The following is a 25,195-nucleotide window of genomic DNA, read 5'->3' on the forward strand; positions in this document are numbered from 1 at the left end:
ACGATTCTATGGCTTAGACATGCCAGTCACTCCAGGCACTTCAGTCCTCTCGTCCTAAGCTGTGCTTTTCGGATACACACTAAGTAGGGGTTTGGTAATCTGGCAGCGTTGGTACTCGTTCCCCAAAGAGTTTTGACGCAGCTCGAGTTCCTGAAGAGGAACGTCTCTAGGTTACGTATGTAACCCTTGCTGATACTCAAAGCTGATGCCGGCTGCGCGGCTCGTGCCTTTATAGCTTCCTGATTGCTTACGTCACCCCACCTGTGACGTCACGCTCTTCTATAAGACATGCAGATATGATATTCATAGTCGCTCATGATAAACACATTCCCCATAGCGTTTCGACGCAGCGTCTCGTTCCCTCGAGGAACTAGGGTTACATACGTAACCTAGATTTGTTTTCCCATAGTGTCTTTGACGCAGTACTCGTTCCCGTATTTCAGGGAACCGAGGTTATGTTAGTAACCGAGTACATTTTCTGGAGGAATCTACTATAGACCTATGCAGTCTTAATTCTTTACAGTGTTGTTAGCCAAGCACAGTTAGCCAAACATCAGTTATTTTACTTACAGACCTGTTTTTTTTTGTGATACATTTATGATATTTACATATAATAAAGTGATAAATTATCACAGTGTTTAGGTATTGTTTATATTCCGTTAAATAATGAAGGAAAACTGCTGGCGTTGCTGTGGTTACCTCTTCAGGCTAACGATTTCAGTACACAAGTTAGTATTTACCATCAGTTAACTTACTAGCTAAATTGATTAACACTCTACATTATGAAAAATGAGTGATAGCAGAAATTTCTTAACATATGCTGTAATTTTATGAAACGATTTACTCATTGCATAAATAAAACTGGACTGTATGAAGCGGATTACATTGACAACAACCTCTCTCAGGTAGGCTATTTATTACAGTTTATGGTTTACTTTTACTCACAGCCTGAGAGTTTCACCATTGCAGATGTTGCAGGAATATGTCATCCTCCACAATACAATTACGAGGAATTCCACTAGAACACCAACACCACCCAACAATTATCTGCCAGAGGTGACAGCACCACACTGTATTTTACTTACAAGTCAATAATATCACATTAGTACACCAAAAAGCCTTTATTTTTTGTTCATTGATAACCACATTAAATAATTTGTTATATTTATAATGCTTCACCCTATACACTTAAACATTACTTGATTAAATGATCACTTAACTTGATATACAGTGTCCCTAAAACACTCGTTACGTTGCATTTGAGGATTATCTTGGCACGTGTCGTGCACAAATCACAACATATATAAAAGAAATCTTGTGCTTTACAATTTTTGTTTATTTGAAAAGAAAATGTTAAGTGGGCTGATCGTATCTTCAGTACAGAAATATGGGAACACTTTATCTGGAAATCTACCCGTGTAGGTGCACAGAATCCTGTTTCTAGAAGGGTCGATGAATCTGAGCTCTCCTTCATCAAAGTCCAGCTGCAGTCGGATGATATTTGGCCTCTCATTGCTATCAATATCGCTGACAGGATCATTTCCTTGCATGTATGTAGAATTCATGTAATGAAAACACCAAAAATGTTTCTTCGGATACAATTTGTAATTTTTTTTGCGGTCTACTTTTTCTGACACCACTCCCAGCGTCCAGTGACTGTTGTTTTTTACCTCCACGTCCCAGCAGTGCACACCTGAGCTGAAGCCCTGTGAGCCCAGCACTCCCACATACATCCTCTCTGGGTTATAAGACACACTCATTTTATTTTCCACGCAATGAACACTGAGGCAATCCTGAGACACTTGCAGTTTACTGGATGCTGTGACTGGGTCCAGAGTGACAGGAGCTGAAACACAGATGACCGTAAACTACAGAGCTCTTCATCTGTCAACCTTCTTTGGGTAAAATACATTGGGCATTTTCAATAATAGCTGCGATCAGATCATATACATTCATGGTGCTTAATAGAACAATCCAGAATCACACCCAAGCTCTTGATATCATATGACATCCGTTGCTATATATAAACACCTTATATAGGTTTACAACTTGTTGATCATCATGAAAATAGCCAAGAAAGCAACGTTAAAACACCATCCAATCATCAGTCAATATCGGTGTACTACTACCAATGAAAGACATTTCCATACATAAACTATATTCAGAATCTAAGCAGACGTTATTACTTACGCTGTTCCACAATGTTCTGCATTTTGACCCATGTGGTGAAGATCATTGTCTGAATGGGATAGTGCTGATATTCCTGTAGTTCAGGGACTATGTTTACTACTGATGGGTGTTGGAGTCTGTGTAGATAAACAGTAAGATATTTGGTGTTCACTGGATATAATAGGAGTGCAGCTATAACCAAATGCTAACTGAGAAAGACTCACCTTTGTAGGGTGTTGCTGTAATTCTGAATGAGAAATAAAAAAGGATTAATTCGTTTTCACTCATGAGGTTGAGCAATCATTGATCATGAACACTAATTATAAGATACGCTTGCTTCAGATTACAGTTCTCTGATTGACCTTTGTCGTTGGCTTTATGACTATCATTAAGTATTTGATCTGTACCTGGAGAAATGTGATGTTTTCAGTTTCTATTTCCTGCCAGACGGCAGCCATCCTCTCAGACAGATCTGATATCTGTGCGGTGAGCTCCTTCATTCTGGCCTGGAGTTTCTCATCTTGAAGTTTTGTTTTTTTATCCAAGGATCTGATCCATTTCTCCTCTTCGTCTTTAAGGAACTGACGGAGCTTTTCAAATTCCTCCTTTATCTGGGTTTCATCCGTACTGATGCATTCCTGAAATGGTTTAAGCGCTTCTGTTAACAATGTAAAGGTTCACTACTAATCACAAAACTAATGGTGTGTTCAAGTCATGTTGGAATGATTGTACACTTCCGAATTTGTAAATATAAACTTCCCAGGAGCACTTGAACATGCCATAACCTCTTACCTTACTGATCTCAACCTGTTTAACACAGCTCTCATGGGCTTTCTTGAGGTCACCGAGTGTCACCTGTAATCTGTCCATTTGTGTCTTGAGATCCTCCTAGAATCATAGGACAAACTCTTAATAATGAGCTTGACGTTGCCAAAAGTCAGTCAGATCCGATTCCAAACTCCAAGTACCTTTAAATTCCCAGCAGCCTCGTTGACAGGTGAACACTTGTGGTCTTCGTGCTTCTTTGATGTGTAACAGACCACACAGATTGGCTCCTTGTCCACAAAGCAGAAGAGTTTGAACTTTTCTTCATGTTCTGGACAAACGTCTGCTGAAACAGTGGAGGGTTTCCTCTTCTTGAAGGACTCACAGAGTGCTCTGAACGCCAGGCTCTTGGTGGGTTCGTCGTGAGAGCATTCCTTCCGACAGACCGGACACCGCGGCACATCTTGAGTCGTCCAGAAACGCTGGAGACATTTCTCACACAAACTGTGGCTACACTTCAATGTGACTGGATCGGTGAAGACATCACAACAGATGAGACATGTAAAATCCTCTTCCAGGAAGGACAAAGGATCCGCCATTGCTGAAGTCAGTTCTCAGGTCTCAGCTAATAGAAGTTCCAGCTGAAACTGCCTTAGTAATAGCTGCTTTGATTACCAAGTCCAATAAATATACTTTCTTACTTGAGATACTGTGAGACCTGCTTTACCTGTCACCACACCCAATCCTTTTATTTCTTTACTTGACTTTCGTTTATGTAGAAGATCTATCAACTCCACCCTCCAGAATATAATTTTACAAAGAATAACAACAAGGAAATGATCACATAATGTGGCTGCACCTGCACACTCATAATCTCAGAATGCCTAAGCAATGATGTCGTGACAACTTTGGACCAATTACAAACGTTTAAGTTTAATAGTGCAGTGTATCAATATTTAGTAATTATTTACTGTCCATGTATGATAGAACTAGGCATATGTCTTAAATTGTAACAAACTCTTTCAAACAGTTTAGCGAAAGCCACAATGAAAATATGGGATACAATCCATTGAGTTTTTGATACTGATATATTAAAGTGACATAGTGTATACAAGCAAGCAACCTCCCCACATAAACAACCATTTCACCCCTTCGCCATAATATGTCCAAATCAGTTCCTTCAAAACAGTCCATGCAATATGTTCTACACAAACCTGTGTTTCCAGCATTGTTTGGCCGTTGCCAACAGTTTTGTACAGAGCGTTGCAATACCAGCGATGGCACGTTGAATCAGTCCATGAATAATACACAGACTGTCTGTATATAATCCAATGGCATTTCCCACATGCATTTTTCGGTTGAACTTATCATAGTCTAATAGCGCAACTTGACTCAAGACCATGTGTAACATACACTTAATTTAACACAAGGCTCAGGGATTCAGTAGAAAAACATTTTCCCATCTCTGGCCTAACAAAGGATGAAGACAATGAGCTATCACTCAAACATCCTGCCTTTCCATTAAAACCAACCACCCCACAACTTTACTTACTCTCTCTGCTTTATATTGGAGTCCTCACCCTTATACTGGAGGACATAGTCCCCTAGTGTTGAGGAGAAGAAACACAGTAACAATAAATAAAATTTAAAACTGTTACACACCCTCCCCTTTAGGAAAAGACTGAACAGCCCCAAAGAAGGGTTTAAATTTTTCTATATAATATGGGTCAATGCCATCCTGATTATCTAGCATTTTTACTTTGTAATTAAACCTGTTAACCTGTGACACTACTTCAGCAGGACCTTGCCAATTAGCTGCTAACTTCGCCATAAAAGCATCACCTGCACGAGACAGCGGATGAGTGAGTATCCAGACTAAATCTCCTGTTTGGTATTGTACTGATCTCTCCAGAGATCATAATATTAGGCCTGTTATTCCTGAGCTCTATTGACATTATACTTCACTTTTTCCAGCATTGCTTTCTGCCGCTCGAGCAAACTTTATGCTAAATGGTCAGGGTTTGGAGGCTTATGTAACAACCGCTCCAATGGGCCTTTCAACTTCCGCCCTAAGTCAATCTCAGCTGGAGTATGACCTGTGCTATCCTGCTAGGCAGAATTAATGTCTGTGACGAGTGGGGCGGGGCCGAGAGATGTGGGAACAGGAGCGAGGCCGGTGGAGTGATTGGAACTGAGCGACACCTGCTCGACCAACCGGTCTCGAGTCCCATGGAGGAGATGGAAGGATATAAGACAGGAGCGACGACAGTGACGGATGAGAGCGGACCAGGCCTGGGTTTTAGTTTGTGTTTTGATTGTCTTATTGTTTGATTGTCCGCCAGTTCCCGCCTCCTTCTTCCCGATGATTATGAAGTTTGTACATTGTTACAGTGGTGCCGAAGCCCGGGAGAAGGAGGGACACGCTGCTGAAGATCCCTCGCTGCTGTGGTGAATCTGCGGTGCCATCGAGCAGGCGAGGAAGTGTGCCGCCATGGATGCTGCCTCCTGTGACGTATCAGTGATACTGTCATTCTTACAAGGGCTCTTGGAGAAGGGGCGATCCCCCTCCACGCTCAAGGTCTAACTGTGGGCGATTTAGAAGCACTCTCGATAAGCCCTAATTGCCGAGAATTCAGGCCTAACGACTCGAAGCTTGTCCTGAAATCAAGGCATGGCTATATACCAAAGATGCTCTCCACACCCTTCAGACCACAAGTATTAACTATTTTTGCTCTTTTCACAGAGGAAGATCGAGAGCTGAATCTACTGTGTCATGTTAGGGCACTGAAATTCTACATGGAGCACTCTGCGCCGATAAGGCGATCAGAACAGCTCTTTGTATGCTTTTGAAACTGAATCTAAGTGCTGCCGGTCTCAAAGCAGAGTCTTTCTTAGAGGATTGTAGATGCAATTCAGCTAGCCTACACTTCCTTGAGCCTGCAATGCCCAATTGGAGTGAGAGCCCATTCGACGAGAGCAGTGACTTCGTCCTGGGCATGGTTTAGTGGTGTGACTATGGCAGAAATTTGTGCAGTGGCCGGTTGGATCTCGCCGTCCACATTTGCTAGATTTTATAATCTAGTCGTCCTGGCACTTCATGCTAGGGTACTTTCTGTCTAAAGTTCATCGTTTTTCCTCATTCTCATGCTCTTGGCCATTCTTTGGATAGTTGATGCAATTCAGCTAGCCTACACTTCCTTGGGCCTGCAATGCCCAATTGGAGTGAGAGCCCATTCAACGAGAGCAGTCCTACAATTTTTCCTGGGCATGGTCTAGCGGTGTGACTATCAAAGAAATTTGTGCAGTGGCTGGTTGGAACTCGCCATCCGCATTTGCTAGATTTGATAATCTAGTCGTCCTGGCACTTCATGCTAGGGTACTTTCATCTTTTGTTCCTCATTCTCATACTCTTGGCCATTGTTTGCCCAAGACTCAAACTCTGCTCGTGTGCACTTGGTCCTTTAGGTACCGAGGCGATACGAGCATGGGACGATCAAGCTAGGCCAGATATAACCTCATTGAGCTTATTCTGATCCTAGTTGCTATTGTCATGTCTTGGTATCATAAATCAAGTATGACTGCATTGGTCGTTTCCCTTTTCTTAGCACAGCATGATTGAACTGGGTTCCCATAGCTTCTTAGATGCAGTACGAGTGAAGTATTGAAAGTGAACGTACTAACTAACGTAACTTTGGTTCCCTGAAATGTGGGAATGAGTCGTGCAGCACCACTGCTGGGCCATTGGTTTGTTTCTATAACACTGCATGAACCAATGGATGTGCAGTTTCACTGCGTGATTGAATAAGGCTTCAGTTCAGGAAAAAAAGGAGGTTCCTCTTCAGGAACTCGAGCTGCGTCGAAATGCTTTGGGGAACACGTTTAGCGTTGGCGACTCTGGATATATCATATCTAATCTGTCTTATAGAAGAGCGTGACGTCACGGGCAGGGTGACGTAAGCGACCAGGAAGCTATAAAGGCACGAGCCACCCAGCCGGCATCAGCTTTGCGTTTTTCAGCAAGCGCTCTGTGTGTACATGTCATTCTGTCTTGTCAGTCTTATTTTTTGTTGTTTGTCACTATTAGCTCCTCAAAGAGTAAGCAATAGCCAAAGAGCAAAGCTAAGACGAGACATCTGAAAGGCGAATCCAGATTGTTTGTTCCTCGCTACATCACGAGTGGGGATACACACAGTCTTTTCGCGGTCTGCCTGGGATCGAGGCACGCTGCCTGCACTGGTACAAGCCAGTGTGGACACTTAGATCCCGGAGGATTCTTTCTCGAGAGGGATTCTTCGGTGAGGCGGAGCGGCGCCTGCACTCGCTGGGTTCACAGATAGATCTGCTGGAGGGTATGGAGATGGGCGCGTCCCTATCTCCTACCGCACCCGCCAGATCTGCACGATCTCTGGGTTCGGAAGCCCGAGTGTTGCAGGGGCTGACTGTGCTTTTCGCATATCTGGGGACGGGTCGAAGATGGCTCTGCCTATCTTCACCCGTGTTCCCTAGACCTAGAGTTCGCTCTCGAGGTTCGGAAGCACGTGCAGCAGTTCCTTCCCCCTCTGTGAACTCGCGGCTGCAGCTACTTATCTCGGAGGAGATTAATACTGTTTGTGTGACTAAGCAGCTCGCGTGCTGCCGAGGCAACTCGTGTATTACATCATTTTCAGTTTTGATGTGAATCTTACCAAAACCAGACCGTCTTTACTGATCTGATTGGTTAACTGCATTAATTCTGAGGAATATAATGACATTTATTATATATACTGGAGGGGCTGCTGGGCGGGAACAGCCCTCTCAGTCTATCATCAGAGCGTTGACGCCCGCGCTCCCCCGCTTCGGGAGCGGAGGCTGAAGCAACGCTCTGAAACAAGGTTTTCCCAGTCTAAGGGCGGATCTGAGGGCCATACTTCAGGCTGGGATGTCCTCAGCTAAAAAGTCCTGACACGTTTCGGTCACGACCGCAGAGGGCAGCCCCTACTAGGGTAGAGCGGCATACACCGCATTACACGGTGCCCGTCTCGCCTCAGCGCCCTCTGGGGGCCGTTCTGCCAACCCTGCCAGAGTTCCAGGGTGCAGCGGCCTCTAGCGAGCAATGTCCTCAGTATTTACCGCCCACGTGCACAGCGGAGGTGAGATGCTTGCTGCCCCTTTGAGGGCCTCTTACACCAGAGGTCAGTCTCAAGAGACTGATTCCCTTAGTAGATTATTTAGCAGTGTGGAAACTACTGCCAAATGTATCTCCATGGGTCCTGTGCACAGTAGAAAAATGCTATACAATATTCAGTTCGGCTGTCTACCGCCGAGATTCAACGATGTTACTCCGCTGTTAGTTGGCCCCGAGCAGACTCTGGTAATGGAACCCTATTAGAGGAGGAGGCAATCGAGGTGGTCCCTCCTCAAGACAGGGAGTCCGGGTTCTACAGCCGGTATTTCATAGTTCCAAAGAAGGATGGGGGGTTGCATCCGATCATAGATCTGCGGGTCTTAAATCGATCAGTTATGAAACTGAAGTTCAAAATGCTCACGATCACGCATGCTGTAGCTTAGATCAGGCCCTAGGACTGGTTTGTCACAATAGATCTCAAAGATGCATACTTCCACATATCCATCCTTCCACAACACAGGAAGTTTCTGAGGTTCGCTTTCGGGGGCGAAGCTTACCAATATCAGGCACGATTGTCCCCTGCTCGTATCGAGTCAATCCTCATCTCAGTCGAGAGAGTCAAAGAAGGCCAGTCACTCACTGTCAAACAATTTCAGAGATTGTTGGGTCTGATGGTAGCTGTGTCCAACGTCATACCTCTTGGCCTGCTGTACATGAGACCCCTACAGTGGTGGCTCAAGACCAAGGGATTTTCCCAGAGGGGCAATCCACTTCGAACTATCAAGGTCACGCAGCATTGCCTCCATGCCTTGGAAATGTGGAAGAAACCTTGGTTCCTGAATCAGGGCCCGGTGCTGGGAGCTCCTTTTCACCGTGTAATACTAGCGATGGATGCATCCCTCACTGGTTGGGTTGCGGTCATGAGTGGCCACCCTGCCCGTGGTCTGTGGAGCGGACATACTGTCGAGGCTGGGGCCGAGGCCGGGGGAATGGAAGCTTCACCCCGAGGTGGTGAAGCAGATATGGACAGTTTTTGACAGAGCTCAAGTAGACCTCTTTGCAGCTCAAGAGACATCACAATGTCCCCTTCAGTTCTCTCTAGTTCATCCAGCTCCTCTGGAACTGGAGGCTATGGTACAGACCTGGCCGAGGCTTCGTCTGTACGCCTTTCCCCCTATTGCTCTGCTCCCGGGAGTTCTGGCGAGGGTATGCCGGGACGGGGTCCGTCTGTTGCTAGCAGCCCCGTTCTGGCCAGGCCGAGTATGGTTCGCAGATCTGGTCTCCATGGGACATACCGATCAGGACAGACCTACTCTCACAGGTGCAGGGCACGGTAATTCACCTTCGCTCGGAGTTGTGGAAGCTGTGGGTGTGGCCCCTGAGGAGGCACAACTCATAGCATCCGGTCTCTCAACTGAGGTCGTTGAGACCATCCTCCAAGCCAGAGCTCCCTGAACGAGGAAACTGTACGCCCTGAGGTGGAAACTCTTCACCTCATGCTGCAGAGACCACCAGCCTGACCCAGCAAACTGCCCAGTTGGTACAGTTCTGGAGTTTCTACAGGCCAGGCTCTCTGCAGGGTTGACCCACTCCATGCTGAAGGTTTACGTGGTGGCCATTGTGGCCTACCATGCCCTTCTTGATGGTCAGTCTTTGTGAAGACACCCCTTAGTTACACGTTTCCTCCGAGGTGCGCTGAGGCTGAGACCTCCAGTACGGTCCCGTATTCCCCCATTGGACTTGGTTGTGGTGTTAGAGGCTCTTTGCACATCTCCATTCGAGCCGATTCAAGATATCTCAGGCAGACATCTGACTCTTAAAACCGCCTTTCTGTTGGCTATTACCTCTCTGAGGAGAGTAGGAGATTTACAGGCCCTCTCAGTGCCCCCTACCTATCTTGATTTTGCTCCTGGCATGACCAAAGTGTTCACATTCCCTCGAGCGGGATATGTTCCTAAGTTGCCCTTTATCCCACCACAACCTGTAGTGCTGCAGGCCTTCTGTCCTCCTCCCTTTCGGGAGTCCGACCAAGAGAAGCTAAATTGTATGTGTCCAGTTCGAGCGCTGGATGCATATGTCCACAGAGCTGCCCTGTGGAGAAAAACAGAACAATTGCTTGTATGCTACGGTCCCCCCAAGAGGGGTTTTTCCTGCTTCTAAGCAGACTATTAGTCATTGGATAGTTGAGACTATCAACGCCACCTATGAGTCCTCTGGTCGTCCCCCGCTGTCGGGAGCCAAGGCTCACTCTACACGGGTATGGCAGCCTCCAAGGCCTTTCTAGTAGGTGTGTCCATGCTGGACATCTGCAATGCTGCGGGGTGGTCCACACCTTCTATTTTTGCACGAGTCTATGGCTTAGACATGCCAGTCACTCCAGGCACTTCAGTCCTCTCGTCCTAAGCTGTGCTTTTCGGATACACACTAGGTAGGGGTTTGGTAATCTGGCAGCGTTGGTACTCGTTCCCCAAAGAGTTTTGACGCAGCTCGAGCTCCTGAAGAGGAACGTCTCTAGGTTACGTATGTAACCCTTGCTGATACTCAAAGCTGATGCCGGCTGCGCGGCTCGTGCCTTTATATCTTCCTGATTGCTTACGTCACCCCACCTGTGACGTCACGCTCTTCTATAAGAAATGTAGATATGATATTCATAGTCGCTCATGATAAACACATTCCCCATAGCGTTTCGACGCAGCGTCTCGTTCCCTCGAGGAACTAGGGTTACATACGTAACCTAGATTTGTTTTCCCATAGCGTCTTTGATGCAGTACTCGTTCCCGTATTTCAGGGAACCGAGGTTATGTTAGTAACCGAGTACATTTTCTGGAGGAATCTACTATAGACCTATGCAGTCTTAATTCTTTACAGTGTTGTTAGCCAAGCACAGTTAGCCAAACATCAGTTATTTTATTTACAGACCTCTGTTTTTTTTTGTGATACATTTATGATATTTACATATAATAAAGTGATAAATTAGCACAGTGTTTAGGTATTGTTTATATTCCGTTAAATAATGAAGGAAAACTGCTGGGGTTGCTATGGTTACCTCTTCAGGCTAACAATTTCAGTACACAAGTTAGTATTTACCATCAGTTAACTTACTAGCTAAATTCTACATTATGAAAAATTAGTGATAGCAGAAATTTCTTAACATATGCTGTAATTTTATGAAACGATTTACTAGAGTCATTGCATAAATAAAACTGGACTGTATGAAGCGGATTACATTGAAAACACCCTCTCTCAGGTAGGCTATTTATTACATTTTATGGTTTACTTGTATTCACAGCCTGAGAGTTTCACCATTGCAGATGTTGCAGGAATATGTCATCCTCCACAATACAATTACGAGGAATTCCACTAGAACACCAACACCACCCAACAATTATCTGCCAGAGGTGACAGCACCACACTGCATTTTACTTACAAGTCAATAATATCACATTAGTACACCAAAAAGCCTTTATTTTTTGTTCACTGATAACCACATTAAATAATTTGTTATATTTATAATGCTTCACCCTATACACTTAAACATTACTTGATTAAATGATCACTTAGCTTGATATACAGTGTCCCTAAAACACTCGTTACGTTGCATTTGAGGATTATCTTGTCACGTGCACAAAACACAACATATATAAAAGAAATCTTGTGCTTTACAATTTTTGTTTATTTGAAAAGAAAATGTTAAGTGGGCTGATCGTATCTTCAGTACAGAAATAAGGGAACACTTTATCTGGAAATCTACCCGTGTAGGTGCACAGAATCCTGTTTCTGTAAGGGTCGATGAATCTGAGCTCTCCTTCATCAAAGTCCAGCTGCAGTCGGATGATATTTGGCCTCTCATTGCTATCAATATCGCTGACAGGATCATTTCCTTGCATGTATGTAGAATTCATGTAATGAAAACACCAAAAATGTTTCTTCGGATACAATTTGTAATTTTTTTTGCGGTCTACTTTTTCTGACACCACTCCCAGCGTCCAGTGACTGTTGTTTTTTACCTCCACGTCCCAGCAGTGCACACCTGAGCTGAAGCCCTGTGAGCCCAGCACTCCCACATTCATTCTCTCTGGGTTATCAAACACACTTGTTTTATTTTCCACACAATGAACACTGGTGCAATCCTCTGACACCTGCAGTTTACTGGATGCTGTGACTGGGTTCAGAATCACAGGAGCTGAAACACAGATGATCGTAAACTACAGAGCTTTTCATCTGTCAACCTTTCTTTGGGTAAAATACATTGGGTATTTTCAATAATAGCTGCGATCAGATCATATACATTCATGATGCTGAACAGAACAATCCAGAATCACACTCAGGTTCTTAACATCATATGACATCCGTCGCTATATATAAACACCTTATGTAGGTTTACAACTTGTTGATCATAATGAAAATAGCCAAGGAAGCGACGTTAAAACACCAGCCAATCATCAGTCAGTATCAGTGGACTACTACCAATGAAAAAAATTTGTGTAGATCAATTATGCTAAGCAGATATACTTACGCTGTTCAATGAGGTTCTGCATTTTGACCCATGTGATAAAGATGACTGTCTGAATGGGATAGTGCTGATATTCCTGTAGTTCAGGGACTGTGTTTGCTACTGATGGGTGTTGGAGTCTGTGTAGATAAGCAGTAAGATATTTGGTGTTATCTGGGTATAATAGGAGTGCAGCTATAACCAAATGCTAACTGAGAAAGACTCACCTTTGTAGGGTGTTGCTGTAATTCTGAATGAGAAATAAAAAAGGATTAATTCGTTTTCACTCATGAGGTTGAGCAATCATTGATCATGAACACTAATTATAAGATACGCTTGCTTCAGATTACAGTTCTCTGATTGACCTTTGTCCTTGGCTTTATGACTATCATTAAGTATTTGATCTGTACCTGGAGAAATGTGATGTTTTCAGTTTCTATTTCCTGCCAGACGGCTGCCATCCTCTCAGACAGATCTGATATCTGTGCGGAGATCTCCTTCATTCTGGCCTGGAGTTTCTCATCTTGAAGTTTAGTTTTTTTATGCAAGGATCTGATCCATTTCTCCTCTTCGTCTTTAAGGAACTGACGGAGCTTCTCAAATTCCTCCTTTATCTGGGTTTCATCCGTACTGATGCATTCCTGAATGGTTTAAGCGCTTCTGTTAACAATGTAAAGGTTCACTACTGATTACAAAACTAATGGTGTGTTCAAGTCATGTTGGAATGATTGTACACTTCCGAATTTGTAAATATAAACTTCCCAGGAGGACTTGAACATGCCATAACCTCTTACCTTACTGATCTCAGCCTGTTTAACACAGCTCTCATGGGCTTTCTTGAGGCCACCGAGTGTCACCTGTAATCTGTCCATTTGTGTCTTGAGATCCTCCTAGAATCACAGGACAAACTCTTAATAATGAGCTTGACGTTGCCAAAAGTCAGTCAGATCCGATTCCAAACTCCACGTACCTTTAAATTCCCAGCTGCCTCGTTGACAGGTGAACACTTGTGATCTTCGTGCTTCTTTGATGTGTAACAGACCACATAGATTGGCTGCTTGTCCACAAAGCAGAAGAGTTTGAACTTTTCTTCATGTTCTGGACAAACGTCTGCTGAAACAGCGGAGGGTTTCCTCTTCTTGAAGGACTCACAGAGTGCTCTGAACGCCAGGCTCTTGGTGGGTTCGTCGTGAGAGCATTCCTTCCGACAGACCGGACACCGCGGCACATCTTGAGTCGTCCAGAAATGCTGGAGACATTTCTCACACAAACTGTGGCTACACTTCAATGTGACTGGATCGGTGAAGACATCACAACAGATGAGACATGTAAAATCCTCTTCCAGGAAGGACAAAGGATCCGCCATTGCTGAAGTCAGTTCTCAGGTCTCAGCTAATAGAAGTTCCAGCTGAAACTGCCTTAATAGTAATAGCTGCTTTGCTTCCCAAGTCCAATAAATATACTTTCTTACTGGAGATACTGTGAGACCTGCTTTACCTGTCACCACACCCAATCCTTTTATTTCTTTACTTAACTTTCGTTTATGTAGAAGATCGATCAACACCCTCCAGAATATAATTTTACAAAGAATAACAACAAGGAAATGATCACATAATGTGGCTGCACCTGCACACTCATAATCTCAGAATGCCTAAGCAATGATGTCGTGACAACTTTGGACCAATTACAAACGTTTAAGTTTAATAATGCAGTGTATCAATATTTAGTAATTATTTACTGTCCATGTATGATAGAACTAGGCACATGTCTTAAATTGTAACAAACTCTTTCAAACAGTTTAGCAAAAACCAACATGAAAATATGGGATACAATCCATTGAGTTGTTGATACTGATGATATATTAAAGTGACATAGTTTATACAAACAAGCAACCTCCCCACATAAACAACCATTTCACCCCTTTGCCTTAATACGTCCAAATCAGTTCCTTCAAAACATTCCATGAAATATGTTCTACAAAAACCTGTGTTTCCAGCATTGTTTGGCGTTGCCAACAGTTTTATACAGAGCATTCCAATACCAGCGATGGCACGTTGAATCAGTCAATGAATAATACACAGACTGTCTGTATATAATCCAATGCCATTTCCCACATGCATTTTTCGGTTGAACTTATCATAGTCTAATAGCGCAACTTGACTCAAGACCATGTGTAACATACACTTAATTTAACACAAGGCTCAGGGATTCAGTAGAAAAACATTTTCCCATCTCTGGCCTAACAAAGGATGAAGACAATGAGCTATCACTCAAACATCCTGCCTTTCCATTAAAACCAACCACCCCACAACTTTACTTACTCTCTCTGCTTTATATTGGAGTCCTCACCCTTATACTGGAGGACATAGTCCCCTAGTGTTGAGGAGAAGAAACACAGTAACAATAAATAAAATTTAAAACTGTTACACACCCTCCCCTTTAGGAAAAGACTGAACAGCCCCAAAGAAGGGTTTAAATTTTTCTATATAATATGGGTCAATGCCATCCTGATTATCTAGCATTTTTACTTTGTAATTAAACCTGTTAACCTGTGACACTACTTCAGCAGGACCTTGCCAATTAGCTGCTAACTTTGCCATAAAAGCATCACCTGCACGAGACAGCGGATGAGTGAGTATCCAGACTAAATCTCCTGTTTGGTATTGTACTGATCTCTCCAGAGATCATAATATTAGGCCTGTTATTCCTGAGCTCTATTGACATTATACTTCACTTTTTCCAGCATTGCTTTCTGCCGCTCGAGCAAACTTTATGCTAAATGGTCAGGGTTTGGAGGCTTATGTAACAACCGCTCCAATGGGCCTTTCAACTTCCGCCCTAAGTCAATCTCAGCTGGAGTATGACCTGTGCTATCCTGCTAGGCAGAATTAATGTCTGTGACGAGTGGGGCGGGGCCGAGAGATGTGGGAACAGGAGCGAGGCCGGTGGAGTGATTGGAACTGAGCGACACCTGCTCGACCAACCGGTCTCGAGTCCCATGGAGGAGATGGAAGGATATAAGACAGGAGCGACGACAGTGACGGATGAGAGCGGACCAGGCCTGGGTTTTAGTTTGTGTTTTGATTGTCTTATTGTTTGATTGTCCGCCAGTTCCCGCCTCCTTCTTCCCGATGATTATGAAGTTTGTACATTGTTACAGTGGTGCCGAAGCCCGGGAGAAGGAGGGACAGGCTGCTGAAGATCCCTCGCTGCTGTGGTGAATCTGCGGTGCCATCGAGCAGGCGAGGAAGTGTGCCGCCATGGATGCTGCCTCCTGTGACGTATCAGTGATACTGTCATTCTTACAAGGGCTCTTGGAGAAGGGGCGATCCCCCTCCATGCTCAAGGTCTAACTGTGGGCGATTTAGAAGCACTCTCGATAAGCCCTAATTGCCGAGAATTCAGGCCTAACGACTCGAAGCTTGACCTGAAATCAAGGCATGGCTATATACCAAAGATGCTCTCCACACCCTTCAGACCACAAGTATTAACTATTTTTGCTCTTTTCACAGAGGAAGATCGAGAGCTGAATCTACTGTGTCATGTTAGGGCACTGAAATTCTACATGGAGCACTCTGCGCCGATAAGGCGATCAGAACAGCTCTTTGTATGCTTTTGAAACTGAATCTAAGTGCTGCCGGTCTCAAAGCAGAGTCTTTCTTAGAGGATTGTAGATGCAATTCAGCTAGCCTACTCTTCCTTGGGCCTGCAATGCCCAATTGGAGTGAGAGCCCATTCGACGAGAGCAGTGACTTCGTCCTGGGCATGGTTTAGCAGTGTGACTATGGCAGAAATTTGTGCAGTGGCCGGTTGGATCTCGCCGTCCACATTTGCTAGATTTTATAATCTAGTCGTCCTGGCACTTCATGCTAGGGTACTTTCTGTCTAAAGTTCATTGTTTTTCCTCATTCTCATGCTCTTGGCCATTCTTTGGATTGTTGATGCAATTCAGCTAGCCTACACTTCCTTGGGCCTGCAATGCCCAATTGGAGTGAGAGCCCATTCAACGAGAGCAGTCCTACAATTTTTCCTGGGCATGGTCTAGCGGTGTGACTATCAAAGAAATTTGTGCAGTGGCTGGTTGGAACTCGCCATCCGCATTTGCTAGATTCGATAATCTAGTCGTCCTGGCACTTCATGCTAGGGTACTTTCATCTTTTGTTCCTCATTCTCATACTCTTGGCCATTGTTTGCCCAAGACTCAAACTCTGCTCGTGTGCACTTGGTCCTTTAGGTACCGAGGCGATACGAGCATGGGACGATCAAGCTAGGCCAGATATAACCTCATTGAGCTTATTCTGCTCCTAGTTGCTATTGTCATGTCTTGGTATCATAAATCAAGTATGACTGCATTGGTCGTTTCCCTTTTCTTAGCACAGCATGATTGAATTGGGTTCCCATTGCTTCTTAGATGCAGTACGAGTGAAGTATTGAAAGTGAACGTACTAACTAACGTAACTTTGGTTCCCTGAAATGTGGGAATGAGTCGTGCAGCACCACTGCTGGGCCGTTGGTTTGTTTCTATAACACTGCATGAACCAATGGATGTGCAGTTTCACTGCGTGATTGAATAAGGCTTCAGTTCAGGAAAAAAAAGGAGGTTCCTCTTCAGGAACTCGAGCTGCGTCGAAATGCTTTGGGGAACACGTTTAGCGTTGGCGACTCTGGATATATCATATCTAATCTGTCTTATAGAAGAGCGTGACGTCACGGGCAGGGTGACGTAAGCGACCAGGAAGCTATAAAGGCACGAGCCACCCAGCCGGCATCAGCTTTGCGTTTTTCAGCAAGCGCTCTGTGTGTACATGTCATTCTGTCTTGTCAATCTTATTTATTGTTGTTTGTCACTATTAGCTCCTCAAAGAGTAAGCAATAGCCAAAGAGCAAAGCTAAGACGAGACATCTGAAAGGCGAATCCAGATCGCATTTCAGATTGTTTGTTCCTCGCTACATCACGAGTGGGGATACACACAGTCTTTTCGCGGTCTGCCTGGGATCGAGGCACGCTGCCTGCACTGGTACAAGCCAGTGTGGACACTTCGATCCCGGAGGATTCTTTCTCGAGAGGGATTCTTCTGCGAGGCGGAGCGGCGCCTGCACTCGCTGGGTTCACAGATAGATCTGCTGGAGGGTATGGAGATGGGCGCATCCCTATCTCCTACCGCACCCGCCAGATCTGCACGATCTCTGGGTTCGGAAGCCCGAGTGTTGCAGGGGCTGACTGTGCTTCTCGCATATCTGGGGACGGGTCGAAGATGGCTCTGCCTATCTTCACCCGTGTTCCCTAGATCTAGAGTTCGCTCTCGAGGTTCGGAAGCACGTGCAGCAGTTCCTTCCCCCTCTGTGAACTCGCGGCTGCAGCTACTTATCTCGGAGGAGATTAATAATGTTTGTGTGACTAAGCAGCTCGCGTGCTGCCGAGGCAACTCGTGTATTACATCATTTTCAGTTTTGATGTGAATCTTACCAAAACCAGACCGTCTTTACTGATCTGATTGGTTAACTGCATTAATTCTGAGGAATATAATGACATTTATTATATATACTGGAGGGGCTGCTGGGCGGGAACAGCCCTCTCAGTCTATCATCAGAGCGTTGACGCCCACGCTCCCCCGCTTCGGGACCGGAGGCTGAAGCAACACTCTGAAACAAGGTTTTCCCAGTCTAAGGGCGGATCTGAGGGCCATACTTCAGGCTGGGATGTCCTCAGCTAAAAAGTCCTGACACGTTTCGGTCACGACCGCAGAGGGCAGCCCCTACTAGGGTAGAGCGGCATACACCGCATTACACGGTGCCCGTCTCGCCTCAGCGCCCTCTGGGGGCCGGTCTGCCAACCCTGCCAGAGTTCCAGGGTGCAGCGGCCTCTAGCGAGCAATGTCCTCAGTATTTACCGCCCACGTGCACAGCGGAGGTGAGATGCTTGCTGCCCCTTTGAGGGCCTCTTACACCAGAGGTCAGTCTCAAGAGACTGATTCCCTTAGTAGATTATTTAGCAGTGTGGAAACTACTGCCAAATGTATCTCAATGGGTCCTGCGCACAGTAGAAAAATGTTATACAATATTCAGTTCGGCTGTCTACCGCCGAGATTCAATGGTGTTACTCCGCTGTTAGTTGGCCCCGAGCAGACTCTGGTAATGGAACAAGGAGTGAAAACCCTATTAGAGGAGGAGGCAATCGAGGTGGTCCCTCCTCAAGACAGGGAGTCCGGGTTCTACAGCCGGTATTTCATAGTTCCAAAGAAGGATGGGGGGGTTGCATCCGATCAGTTATGTTAGTAACCAAGTACGTTTTCAGTTATTTTACTTACAGACCTCTCTTTTTTCTGTGATACATTTATGATATTTACATATAATAAAGTGATAAATTATCACAGTGTTTAGGTATTGTTTATATTCCGTCAAATAATGAAGGAAAACTGGACTGTATGAAGTGGATTACATTGACAAAACACCCTCTCTCAGGTAGGCTATTTATTATGGTTTATGGTTTACTTGTTTTCACAGCCTGAGAGTTTCACCACCCAACAATTATCTGCCAGAGGTGATGGCACCACACTGCATTTTACTTAGAAGTCAATAATATCAGATTAGTACACCAAGTAGTCTTTATTTATTTTTTTCATTGATAATCACATTAAATCATTTGTTATATTTATAATGCTTTACCCTATACATTTAAACATTACTTGATTAAATTATCACTTAGCTTGATATACAGTGGCCCTAAAAACAATCAAGTTACGCTGCATGTGAGGACTATCTTGTCACGTGCACAAAACACAACATGTGTACAAGAAATGTTATGTTAGTTGTGGTTTACAATGTTTGTTTATTTGAAAAGAAAATGTTTAGTGGCCTTAACGTATCTTCAGTACAGAAATATGGGAACACTTTTTCTGGGAATCCACCGGTGTAGGTGCACAGAATCCTGTTTCTGGATGGGTCGATGAATCTCAGCTCTCCTTCATCAAAGTCCAGCTGCAGTCGGATGATATTTGGCCTCCCAAAAAAGTAATTAATATTGCTGACAGGATCATTTCCTTGCTTGTATGTAGAATTCATGTAATGAAAACACCAAAAATGCCTCTTCGGATACGATCTGTAATATTTTTTGCGGTCTACTGTTTCCGACACCACTCCCAGCGTCCAGTGACTGTTGTTTTTTACCTCCACGTCCCAGCAGTGCACACCTGAGCTGAAGCCCTGTGAGCCCAGCACTCCTACATACATTCTCTCTGGGTTATCAAACACACTCATTTTATTTTCCACACAATGAACACTGAGGCAATCCTGAGACACTTGCAGTTTACTGGATGCTGTGACTGGGTCCAGAGTCACAGGAGCTGAAACACAGATGATCGTAAACTACAGAGCTTTTCATCTGTCAACCTTCTTTGGGCAAAATACATTGGGTATTTTCACAAATAGCTGCGATCAGATCATATACATTCATGGTGCTTAATAGAACATTCATAACATCATATGACATCCATCGCTATAAACACCTTATATAGGTTTACAACTTGTTGATCATCATGAAAATAGCCTAGGAAGCGACGTTAAAACCAACCAATCATCAGTCAGTATCAGTCGACTACTACCAATGAAAAAAATGTGCGTAGATCAATTATGTACAGAATCTAACCAGACATACTTACGGTGTTCAATGAGGTTCTGCATTTTGACCCATGTGGTGAAGATTATTGTCTGAATGGGATAGTGCTGATATTCCTGTAGTTCAGGGACTATGTTTATTACTGATGGGTGTTGAAGTCTGTGTAGATAAACAGTAAGATATTTGGTGTACACTGGGTATAATGGGAGTGCAGCTATAATCAAATGCTAACTGGGAAAGACTCACCTTTGTAGGGTGTTGCAGTAATTCTGAATGAGAAATAAAAAAGCAATTAGCGCTCAGTCGTGTGGTTGAGCAAATTTCAGTAACATTGATTATAAAATACGCTTGCTTCAGATTACAGCTCTCTGATTGACTTTTTTCCTTGGCTTTCCTTGAGCAAGATGGCGCCAGTGAACCCGGCTTGCCATCTCTCTGTCCTACGTTTGTCTCAGTTTGGTGTACCTGTGGTGTACCTGTGGTGCCACATCTGGGCTGTTCGTTTTATGCTTGATTTTGCACTGGTTCCATGCAGTCTCAGTGCTCACCTACGATCGCGAAACTTTAATTAATATTAAAAATTGTATGGGAGATTACCCTGGATTGTGTCCCGCTCTGCACTCTCACTCTAAATCGTCGTTCAACCTACCTGCGCTGGAGTACGCTCGCCGGTTACCGTGCTGTGTTCCTCGAAGGAAGCGCCGCAGGAAGAAAGGTAATCGTGGAGGTGTTCGTGTTCAACATCTGGATCTGAACTTGTCAACACAGCCTCCTTTGAATATGGCCTTAGTGAACGCTAGGTCAGTTTGCAATAAAACTTTCATTTTACGTGACTTTTTTATCCGTTGGGAACTGGACATTTTATGCTTGACTGATACTTGGGTCGGTGCTGGTGAGTTGTCACCTTTTGAAGAACTTTGTCCATCGAACTGCTGTTTTATTAGTACCCCAAGATCTGCTGGTAGAGGTGGTGGGGTTGCAATGGTTTTTAAACAGTCACTTAATATTCAATCAGTTTCTGTTCAAACTTTTTTACAGTACAGTGTGTGGTATTACAGTCTAATTCATCTCTGCTGTTTCTGTGCTCTCATCTATAGGCCACCTAATGTTGGAAGTAATTTTACCAGTGAGTTTTCTGAATTTTTAACTTCTGTTGCCCCGTTGTATGATCAAATGTTGTTTCTGGGTGATTTTAATATACATCTTTGCTGCCCGGGGCATCCTTTGGTTGCCGAGTTTTGTAATATCTCGTTCGGTTTTTCTCAACATATAAATCAAGCAACTCATGTTCTTGGTCACACACTTGACCTTATAATGTCACATGGTTCCTCTGTAGTTGATGTTGTCATTGATGATGTTTCATTTTCTGATCACAAACCCATTCTTTTTAAGGTTCCTGCTGTTACATCTGCTACTGTGAAAAAGCCTGCTGATTTTTATTCTCGTTTTATTAATTCACTGACTGTTTCTCAGTTTAATGATAACTATCTAGCTAATGCTGTTGAAAAATCTATCTTACATGCTGAAAAGGCATCCTATGGGCCTGATGTTTTGATTTATCTGTTTTACACAGTTTGTTCTAATATCTTAGATTCTTTTGCTCCTTTTAAAGTTAAACAACCTAAGATAAAATCTTATTATTGGTTGGATGACAACGCTCGCTCTCTTAGACAGTCATGCTGTAAAGCAGAGAGGAGATGGAAGCATGATCATCTTACTGTGTCTCTTGAGATTTTTAAAGATTGTCTGGTTAAGTTTCAGAGCGCTGCTAAATCAGAAAGATCAAAATATTTTTGAGACCTGATTACCGCACACTGTCATAGACCTAGGGTTTTATTTTCCACAATAAATTCAGTTATTAATCCGAAATCCCAGTTCTCTAGGGAGCCATCAGCAGGGCTCGGTGAATAATTCTTGGCATTTTTTGTTGACAAAGTGAGTGCCATTCGCTTATCTTTTACTTTACCGCTTTCAGACCTGTCTTTGAACTCGCCTGGTAGTTCATTTTTATTTTGCCATGTCTCTTTAATAGAACTTTCCGATCTCGTTAACAAAATGAAGTCTACTAATTCCTCACTGGACATTGTTCCTTCTGTAATCATAAAAGCAGCTTTTCCAGTAATTGGGCCCAGTGTCCAAGTGTTGATTAACTCCTCTTTGGACACTGGTGTGGTTCCGAACTGCATTAAGCATGCGGTTGTTCAGCCTTTGCTTAAGAAACAAGGTTTGGATGAAAGATGCTTTAACAATTTTCGGCCTGTCTCAAAGTTATAATTTTTGTCAAAGCTTTTGGAAAAAGTTGTGCCGCTACAACTGATCACATTCTTAAATACAGCTAATTTATTAGAACCTTTTCAATCTGGGTTCACTACTTATCACAGTACGGAGTCTGCTTTGCTTAAAGTGTTCAATGATATTTTGATGGCAGTTGATGCTGGTAAAAATGCAGTATTGATTGTACTGGATATTACAGCTGCTTTTGATACCGTGGATCATAATGTTCTTATTTGCAGTTTAGAACATCTGATTGGTATCAGGGGCACAGCCTTACAATGGTTTAGCTCATATCTCAAAGATAGGTCTTTTTCTGTAGAGCTAGGCAAGTTTTCCTCATCATCTGCCCCAATTACTAGTGGAGTACCTCAAGGCTCTATTCTGGGACCGCTTCTTTTTAACTTATATATGCGCCCTTTGGGGAATGTTATCAGGAAGCACAATGTCTCTTTTCATTTATATGCTGATGATACACAGTTGTACCTCCCGTTAAAAGCTGGTGATTCCATTCAACCATTGCTGGAATGTGTCTCTGATATAAAAAATTGGTTATCAAATAACTTTCTCCAACTCAATGAGAACAAAACAGAAATTATTGTTTTTGGTCCCCCAAAAATAAGAAAGGATATTATTAAGGAGCTGGGCAATCACTTCACCTCAATTTCCTCGTAGGTTAGAAACCTGGGCGTTATCATAGATTCAGAATTATGTTTGTCCAAACAAATTAATTCTGTCATGAGGAACAGCTTTTACCAATTATGGGTCATCTCCAAACTTAAACAGTTTTTGTCTTTTCAGGTTTTGGAGAAGGTTATTCATGCTTTTATCACTTCTCGTTTAGATAACTGTAATTCACTGTACTCAGGTCTTCCTCAGTCATCGCTTTCACGCCTCCAGTTGGTACAAAATGCAGCTGCAAGGCTGCTGACTGCATGGGGCAAAGATATATGACCATGTCACTCCAATTTTAGCTTCTCTTCACTGGCTTCTAGTCCATTTTAGGGTTCAGTTTAAGATTCTGTTGTTTGTTTTTAAAGCTTTTAACAATCAAGCTCCATGTTATCTTAAAGATCTTATCATCCCTTTGGCATCTACCAGACTTTTAAGATCTGCTGACAGGGCTCTTTTATCTGTCCCTCGTTCCTGTATGAAAACAAAGGGTGACAGAGCCTTTTCAGTCACTGCCCCCATCTGTGGAACCAATTGCCTCTAGACTGCCGCCTTGCACCTTCCATTACCATTTTTAAATCGAGGTTGAAAACATATCTTTTCTCCTTAGCATTTTAATTTCACTTCATTGCTGTTTTATTGTATTAGATGTCTTTTTTTTCTGTTTCCTCTTACTTTTAATTTGATTTTACATTGTTCAGCACTTTGGATAGCTTTGCTATGTTTAATGTGCTATATAAATGAAATTTACTTACTTACTTACTTGGCTTTATGTGTATCATTGAGTATTTGATCTGTACCTGGAGAAATGTGATGTTTTCAGTTTCTATTTCCTGCCAGACAGCTGCCATCCTCTCAGACAGATATGATATCTGTGCATTGAGCTCCTTTATTCTTGCCTGGAGTTTCTCATCTTGAGGTTTCTTTTCTTTATGCAAGGATCGGATCTGTTTCTCTTCCTCATCTCTCAGAAACTGATGGAGTTTCTCAAATTCCTGTTTTATCTGGTTTTCATCCATACTGGTGTATTCCTGAAATGGTTTAAGCGCTTCTGCTAAGAATGTAAAAGTTCACTACTGATAACAAAAATAATGGTGTGTTCAAGTCAAGTTGGAATGATCGTAGACTTCCTAATTCGTAAATATAAACTTTCTGGGAGGACTTGAACATGCCATAACCTCTTACCTTACTGATCTCAGCCTGTTTAACACAGCTCTCATGGGCTTTCTTGAGGTCACCGAGTGTCGTCTGTAATGTGTTCATTTGTGTCTTGAGATCCTCCTAGAATCACAGGATAAACTCTTAATAATGAGCTTGACGTTGCCAAAAGTCAGTCAGATCCGATTCCAAACCCCACGTACCTTTAAATTCCCAGCAGCCTCGTTGACAGGTGAACACTTGTGATCTTCGTGCTTCTTTGATGTGTAACAGACCACACAGATTGGCTGCTTGTCCACAAAGCAGAAGAGTTTGAACTTTTCTTCATGTTCTGGACAAACGTCTGCTGAAACAGCGGAGGGTTTCCTCTTCTTGAAGGACTCACAGAGTGCTCTGAACGCCAGGCTCTTGGTGGGTTCGTCGTGAGAGCATTCCTTCCGACAGACCGGACACCGTGGCACATCCTGAGTCGTCCAGAAATGCTGAAGACACTTGTCACACAAACTGTGGCTACATTTCAAAGTGACCGGATCGGTGAAGACATCACAACAGATGAGACATGTAAAATCCTCTTCCAGGAAGGACAAAGCGTCTGCCATGACTGAAGTCAGTTCCCAGTTCTCAGCAAATAAAAGTTCCAACTGAAATGGCAGTAATAGCTGCTTTACTTCTCAAGGCCAATAAATGTACTTTCTTACTGTAGATACTGCGAGACCTGCTTTACTTGTCACCACACCCAATACTTTCATTTCTTTTACTTAACTTTCGTTTATGTAAAAGACCTATCAGCTCCTCCCTCTGGGATATCATATTACAAAGAATGGCAACATGGAAATGATCACATAATGCGGCTGCACCTGGTCAGCATGAAGTCAGTCTTAAAGTAGAGCATACATTTTACATTTGGAGATTAGCAAATAATAGTTAGGTTGCAACTGATTTGATTGTA

The 25,195-nt window shown here is 43.5% G+C and overlaps 2 protein-coding genes across 6 annotated transcripts; both read right to left on the minus strand.

The window, feature by feature from the left end:
- Window positions 1–1,106: 1,106 nt before the first annotated feature.
- Window positions 1,107–16,625, minus strand: LOC127979380 (zinc-binding protein A33-like). 2 transcript variants are annotated; one of them, XM_052584804.1, is made up of 7 exons: window positions 14,952–16,625; window positions 3,138–4,585; window positions 2,962–3,057; window positions 2,577–2,807; window positions 2,394–2,416; window positions 2,191–2,306; window positions 1,107–1,846 (listed from the first exon to the last, which is right to left on the minus strand). In XM_052584804.1, the coding sequence occupies exons 2-7, from the start codon at window positions 3,531–3,533 to the stop codon at window positions 1,323–1,325; spliced, it is 1,386 nt and encodes a 461-aa protein (XP_052440764.1). In that variant the 5' UTR covers window positions 3,534–4,585; window positions 14,952–16,625; the 3' UTR covers window positions 1,107–1,322. The 2 variants fall into 2 exon arrangements, with proteins under 2 accessions (XP_052440764.1, XP_052440771.1); XM_052584811.1 differs by having other exon boundaries at window positions 3,138–3,793; window positions 14,157–16,625.
- On the minus strand, window positions 11,095–24,885 carry LOC127979398 (zinc-binding protein A33). Of its 4 annotated transcripts, XM_052584845.1 has the most exons (7): window positions 24,450–24,885; window positions 24,274–24,369; window positions 23,889–24,119; window positions 20,392–20,414; window positions 20,189–20,304; window positions 19,698–19,873; window positions 11,095–12,045 (listed from the first exon to the last, which is right to left on the minus strand). In XM_052584845.1, the coding sequence occupies exons 1-7, from the start codon at window positions 24,843–24,845 to the stop codon at window positions 11,698–11,700; spliced, it is 1,386 nt and encodes a 461-aa protein (XP_052440805.1). In that variant the 5' UTR covers window positions 24,846–24,885; the 3' UTR covers window positions 11,095–11,697. The 4 variants fall into 4 exon arrangements, with proteins under 4 accessions (XP_052440805.1, XP_052440796.1, XP_052440786.1 ...); XM_052584836.1 differs by lacking the exons at window positions 19,698–19,873; window positions 20,189–20,304; window positions 20,392–20,414; window positions 23,889–24,119 and adding exons at window positions 12,555–12,670; window positions 12,758–12,780; window positions 12,941–13,171 and having other exon boundaries at window positions 11,095–12,221; window positions 24,450–24,884; XM_052584826.1 differs by lacking the exons at window positions 19,698–19,873; window positions 20,189–20,304; window positions 20,392–20,414; window positions 23,889–24,119; window positions 24,274–24,369 and adding exons at window positions 12,555–12,670; window positions 12,758–12,780; window positions 12,941–13,171; window positions 13,325–13,420 and having other exon boundaries at window positions 11,095–12,221; window positions 24,450–24,883.
- Between the last annotated feature and the right edge of the window lie 310 nt (window positions 24,886–25,195).

The sequence above is a fragment of the Carassius gibelio genome, chromosome A4, assembly GCF_023724105.1.
Source record: "Carassius gibelio isolate Cgi1373 ecotype wild population from Czech Republic chromosome A4, carGib1.2-hapl.c, whole genome shotgun sequence".
Classification (NCBI taxonomy): Eukaryota; Metazoa; Chordata; class Actinopteri; order Cypriniformes; family Cyprinidae; genus Carassius; species Carassius gibelio.